We start from the raw sequence: 6,786 nt of genomic DNA, 5'->3' as shown, positions 1-6,786 counted from the left end.
CATTCCCTAGTTCTTAAAACTTTCTTTCTTTCAACACAAAAGTCATGAAAATCCGTCGAGTGGTTGATTCAGAATCGTGAAATAAAAAAACCCTGTCACGTTGATTAATTAATTGTTGTCTTATTTATTCGTTCCGTTCAATTGGCGGCCTTTAGACTGCATACCTAGTATTCCATTGTGGGTGACATGATGCGCCCAAAATAATTTCAGTAACCTGTAGGCTAACAGAACTAGCCAAACAAAGAAGATAGATTTTCAAGCCTAGACAATAATCAAAACACGGCTGACTTGCACACTATGCAATATGCATGAAGATAAAACTTTAGTAATTGAGGCACATCATGAGAACTTCTGACTTAGGTAAAACTATTATTGTTCACAACACAGTAAAATTTGACTTATCAAGGTTAAATATTTAAAACCTTCAACCTAAAAAGGTAGGCTACTTTAGGCATGATGATTAACAGGGAATGCAAGGGGATTATGAAAATTTGGTGTTATTGAGGTCCCACAGTTGATAGATTTTACCTAAAAGAATAAAGGACATTCATAACGAGTCATGATTCATTGTTAGACTTTATTTTTATAAATTAACCAATCTTCTAAAATAAACAAGTAGATAGTAGGTAGGCATTGACAATACATATACACACAATAGACTCTGAACTAATAATCTAATAATTTTGAAATAAAATGAAATCGTCAATTACATTTTAACGATAAAAGCATATGCAATTAGGCTTGTTCGTTTCCTGGATACAAAAACATTAAATAACATAAATAATTACACACATAATTTAGAGATAACATTGCTACATACAGAAGTTTTTAAATATTTTATCACAAACTTTAAAAATAGGTCTAAATGAATAAAATATCAAAGAAATAAAAGAGTCAATAATATACAAAAGCTATACAAATATTATTGTCAAGTTTATCAAAATTAACTTTACAGGCACAATAGTATTAAAATATATTAACAATAAATTTACATTTTGACCTAAGGAGGTACACTATCAGTCTAAACACTACAATTAATTGTTAACATTAAATTCAAAAAGTAATTATTCAACAGACAGTTTATTCTTTTTCTCCACTTCAGATTTTCAAACCCTTGGAAATTTTTGTTGTCGAAGTTGGGGTGGATCTGAAACATTAGTGGATGATATTTAGTTTTTAATCATTCCAACCTAACAACACGGAATATATCAAGAACAAATTATACATATGGTAACTGGTAACATAGCATTACTTGAGGTTGGAATGTTCAATTCTGCACCCCATTGCTAGTACCCATTCTACTACATAAAAAAAACCACGGAACCAACAAAACTGACAAAAATAGGATTAAGCAGGCATGCTGGCATGCTACAACTTTCTCCAATCCATATACTATGTATAGTGGGAGAAGGTAAAAACCAAGCAATGTTGATTCTATTTACAGTCAAAGAAACGTAACAAGACCACGAATATCTGTTCCTTTAAACAAAATTTGTGACTTCCAGTGTGACCTATTGCTCCACTGAATCATTTGTAATACAGTATATAGATAATATGTTATACACGGAAAATAACTTGAATTTTTAAAAAAAGCAATGGTTGATCACTAAGATCACGGTGATACGTGATCAGTAAATTCTTTTTATTTTAAATGAATAAATAATTTATAAAAAATACTATATCACTTTTTCCATAGTTGGAAAAATCACAGTTTATAAATGGGGTGGCCCACGAAGAGGTTGTTTTTTAAATTGCGGGACATATCAAACACGCAAAAACTTGAAACTCTTCAGTTGTTATGAATAGCCTACATGGAAAAAAATACCACCGAGTCTCATTTGTTAATTTTAGAAAAGTCTACAAACTCATGTCATCAAGGTTTGTTGGTAAATAAATTGTTCTTTTGGTCAACACCAAAGTTAAGCTTAATACGTAAGATAGAAGTAGTACTGTAAATCTTTAACACTTAACTATTTCCTCTAATATTCAACCTATATCGCATAAAATGATTTGTACCCATATTTTACTTTAATTGGAGATGTATCTAAAAAGTTATTTCATTTACTGCTCCTGTTTACTTCTAAATTTCTTAGAGAAAGAAGAAATAAGGAGATATTTAGGCTATAACTGTTAGTCACTACACACAGCAAGCCTATCATATTGTTTAAAATTAGAACACTTTTAATCCCCATGACCTATTAGGTGGATAGAGTCCTTGAAACATTTCAATTTGTGTTTTCAGTAACCGTAGGTACCCTGTTAGAGGAAAGCCGTATTTATTATTTGATTTGGATACAAAAAGACAAGAACTGTATTAGTGACCCCATGCTAGTTACACATGCAGAAGTATAAACTTACCCAAGACGTTTCAATTTGGGTGTAACATAATGGTGGACATTGTTGCGATGGATTCTTTGCTTTTCCCGGGTTATTTTATAACCATTTAAAGACACTGAAAAGCAGAACAACACATATGGATCTTAAGTGACATGAACAGCCCAATATACTGGTACTTGCATCAATCCAAGCTAGCAATGTCAAGTTTTAATTTTTAAAGTACATGATGGAATAAAAAGTATATGCTTTCTTCAATAGTTTGTTTTGTTTTATTTTGGATTTTGATGTACACAGGGAACACAACTGGAAAAATTATTCCAATATGGGTTACAAAAGGCATACTGGACAAACACAATAATAATTGATAAAAAACAATTTTGCGCTATCTCATAAGATTTTTTTCTTTAAGCACTTTGTGTAGTTTAGATAAAATCATTTTTTAATATTAAATACCCCCGCCGCAGCAATCCTGCCGACTAAGCGAATTTCCATTTGTCTGAATTGATTTTCAGTTAAATATATTTTAATAACATTAGGTTTAACGAGTACCTAGGTTTGCTGCTACAAGGAAACTAATAAAGCGTGTTTTTGAGTAAAATATTGATAGCTTAGTACAAAATAAATAAATTTGCCAAGTTTGATCAAAATATATCCATAAACAAGCAAACTACAACATTTGACAATATTCTCCATAAGAATAACATGGGAATTTTAAATTTACAATTTTTTTAATTTTCTCCGTTACTAATAATTGAACAAAAATACTTTTATATACTAAATTATTTGTTTTTTTAAGCTCTTTAAAAAGGTCTAAAGAGAAATCGGGAAATTTTGTGTTTTGAGGGTCAAAAGTGAGAAAACCCAATTTTTACCCCATAAAACCCCCCGTAAAGCCCCGTTCCCATGGTCCGATCGTGCTGGTTCGCGAACTCATTCAAGTTTATCCTGCTTTACACCTTTAAACCAAATTTCATCAAAATCGGACAAAAATTACTCAAGTTATCGCGTTCACGGACGTATATATATATATATGTCTATATATATATATATATATACATATATAAAAATTTGAACGAATGGTGTTTTTGGCCTCTGGGGACATCAAAATGAAAAAGTAAATCGGTCCCGGGTCTAGGTCTTACCGTGCCACCTACGGTAATAGCTACTTCCCTATAGGGAAATTCGCTAAAACACACATTTTTTTAGCATGGTTAAAAACGGGTCCGCGGAATTGGCTAACTCTGGAACTCGCTAACCCCATGTTAAACGCCCTATCTTCAAATTTGGTCGATGAGAGGAACTCGCTAACTTGTTCGGTTTCGGAATTGGCTAACTCCGGAACCCGCTAACCCGCTCTAGAGCCGGGTTAGCGAATTCCGTCCTCGTACGGAAGTCGCTAACTCGGTCCCTCGGCGGAACTCGCTAACTCCCAATCAGAAGCCTCTCGCGACGTCCAATGGGAGCCAAGCACGAAGATTGTTGGCCAGTGTTGCCGAAAGTGTAGTACCTACGATCGTATCGGTACCATAATATCGTATACTACGAATAATTAGGAGTAAGAGCAATGTAGTCGATAAAATAAATATATATTCGAAAGTATGTTTAATATAATTCTTATGAATACTATTAGGGTGGAAAATGCATTATAGTCTTACCATAGACTAACCAACACAAGTAAACATTACATCCCATTGTACATTTTGAAGCTCGTTTTTCGCGTCTAGTTCATGTCCGGTGACACTGATCGCTAGTGCCGTCGAAATTGTGTTTCTATTCTATTATTTTATAGTTGATTTCATGATTTGTTCTCTACTGTTTGGTTATATAACTAGGGGACGTGTTATTAGTTATGATTAGAACGTTTTATTTAGTTAAACGAGGTTTTAAATGACTGAAAACAACAACTAAATTGTAAACAAAACACGACCTTTACAGACATTGCACTGGACAGAACTAACAATAAAATTGTCTTCAGCAGATCTATAAGGATGAGAAATGTACTAATATAAGGGAGTATGTTTTATCTATTGTCTTCTTACTTAAATAGTAGTTTATTGGGATGCAAAAAGATAGTACTGTACATTTAATTTGGATCTTTTACAGGTTATGAAAACTTGTCCTTGATGGGTTATAAAATTTGTTTCTTTAAAGGCCTATATTATATCTGTCGTGCGAGTGTTAACAATAGTTTGGTTCTTCGTAATATTTCTGTATTTATTACCAAAATAATTCCGAATCATAGTATTAGTAAACAAATAAAATAGTTTCGATATTTTTGTATAGCAGGCACATGATATACCTAGGTACATTAATGAATAACGAAAATCTAAAACGTTAACACTCTATTATAATATTGCGTCTTTACTTTAGCCAAGAAAATCTATATATACAGCCAAAAGTACCCATGAACTTTTGAGAAAACTATAAGTCACACCCCCATAAACCATATACTTAAAATGTTCGTCATGACGAGAAACCTTGCGCAAAATTGTCCATTTTTTCATAAATTGCCCTTTAAGGTCATAATTGCTTCCCAAAGGGAACTTTCCATATACTTTATGTTAAAAATACCTCAGCTGTTCTTATTTGTATGTTATTGTTTGTAATGCTGTAATCTGTTTTGTTTATTTCAGCTTAACTTAACCAATCAATAGTTTTATTAATACTTATGAAGTCAAACGGGTTGAAGCCCGTGGGTAACAGCTAGTTAATTTAAATGTTGTTACATTATGATGTTAGGAAACATATGATCTATTAACCAAAATTGAAGCAGTAATGTAATAGTCTATCCTATTCGAGGCAACCAACAATTAGACATTGTAAAAAAGCTCCAGTAATTGCCGTAGACTTTAAGGACCTTGAATTTTGAGGATTAACTTGCCGATAAAATTTACACGTTAAACGTCATTACAGAAATACTTTTTAGTAGTGTTAAATATATTATTAAATAGAGCTATTGAATATAAATTAGTATTAATCAGTACATTATAAAGTGGTAATGTATTGATGGATTATATTAAAAAAATAGTCTATGCAAAAATACAATTTGTAAATTTCTGTTATCGTAGGCTATTAGTGTAGAACGGGTCATCATCTTAATTTTGTTTGATTAATATTAATTTTACGTCTTTCATTACTTTTGAAAAGTCTGGAGTTTTTATGGTTCTAAATGGACCCAGGCGTTCTTGTTTGCTATCATTTTGATGAATGGTGGCCATAGCTAAAATTAGCCGATCTTATCCAACAACAAAGCTATTGTCTATTGAGTAGCTCAGTACCGGGGAACAAGGAACCGAGCAATGGCTTGATATAGTATATTTCGATTGTAAAAGTAATATAAAGGAAACTTAACACTAAAATCAGGAATATCCGTCAAGTCGTCGATTAAGAATCGTGAAATAAAATAAGCCTGTCACGTTTTAATATAAGAATATTATATATTCTTCTATTATTTACTAGTGGGGCTTAGGTTTATCATCTAAAAACTGTTATTAAAACATGTAACATTATTACTCAATAATTCAACAAATTTTTGAAATAATTAGGCAACTAGCTTTTACTAGTAGGCCTACAATGCGTTGGTTTAAACTATTAGGTCTAGATTTACAGCTATTCTATAAATTGTTATGAAACGTAGCCTATGTCATATTTTTTCACGGATGTTGGACGATTCAACGACGAACCTTTAATTTTAAATTTATGAATTAGTTATGAAAGTGGTTTTGGTTTATTACGACATCACGATGAAATTTGTTTTCCGTATTTGAGAACTTGCGTGTATTATAGCTTAATTTCATGGAAGTTTAATTGGTACTACTGGATAATCAATAATTTTTCATATTCTATTTTTTCCTATAATACTGGCATTTATATTTAAGATCGAAATCATAAACATTTAATTGGCCGTTGTACAGTAAAATGAAAAAAACAATAATTAATGATTTTTTTAATTGCTTTTTAATTACTTTGGGCTAGGTAGCTGTTAAAAGTGGAATTGATAACAAAAAACAATAACATTTACTGTATCTTTATTGACACTGACATTTTGAAATACAATTATTTCGTCGTACAAGGTTGGCAACGCTCCGTGCAGTGGGCGCGGCCGGGTTAGCGACTTCCAGAGTTAGCGAATTCCGCCGCGTGACATAATCGAGTTAGCGGGTTCCGGAGTTAGCCAATTCCTGTCTGAGACGGTTAGCCAGTTCCGACACACGACCGAGTTAGCGAGTTCCTGAGTTAGCCAATTCCTACGTCTCTTAAAAACTACTAATATAACTGAGGTCATCTTGTCATTGGAACTGCCCAAGTAACGTCTAATTGGGTGGATAGACAATTAATATCATTATCTTGACAGTGCTGGCTGGACTATATTAATTTACAAACACACCTTTACTGAACATGAGAATAATCATCATCTATACTCCATTCTTGGTTCACCGTGCAGTAATG

The 6,786-nt window shown here is 32.4% G+C and overlaps 1 protein-coding gene across 3 annotated transcripts in view; it reads right to left on the bottom strand.

Annotated features, from left to right (window-relative positions):
• Positions 1-562: 562 nt before the first annotated feature.
• LOC128995312 (kinesin-like protein KIF18A) overlaps positions 563-6,786 on the bottom strand; it is a 45,075-nt gene continuing 38,851 nt past the window's right edge. For 2 of the 3 annotated variants that reach the window (XM_054420290.1, XM_054420289.1), the window contains exons 15-16: positions 2,359-2,452; positions 563-1,147 (exon numbers count right to left, since the gene is read on the bottom strand). In XM_054420290.1, the coding sequence (XP_054276265.1) occupies positions 1,099-1,147; positions 2,359-2,452 (143 nt within the window). In that variant the 3' untranslated portion in view covers positions 563-1,098. The remainder of the gene's footprint in view (positions 1,148-2,358; positions 2,453-6,786) is intronic. The other variant, XM_054420291.1, reaches the window with a different exon arrangement.

This window comes from Macrosteles quadrilineatus, unplaced genomic scaffold (genome assembly GCF_028750875.1).
Source record: "Macrosteles quadrilineatus isolate MER2022 unplaced genomic scaffold, UCM_ALF_1.0 Scaffold_5__1_contigs__length_97177068, whole genome shotgun sequence".
In the NCBI taxonomy this organism is placed as follows: Eukaryota; Metazoa; Arthropoda; class Insecta; order Hemiptera; family Cicadellidae; genus Macrosteles; species Macrosteles quadrilineatus.
Note: the sequence above shows the minus strand (reverse complement) of the source record. Positions and strands in the feature narration are given on the sequence as shown.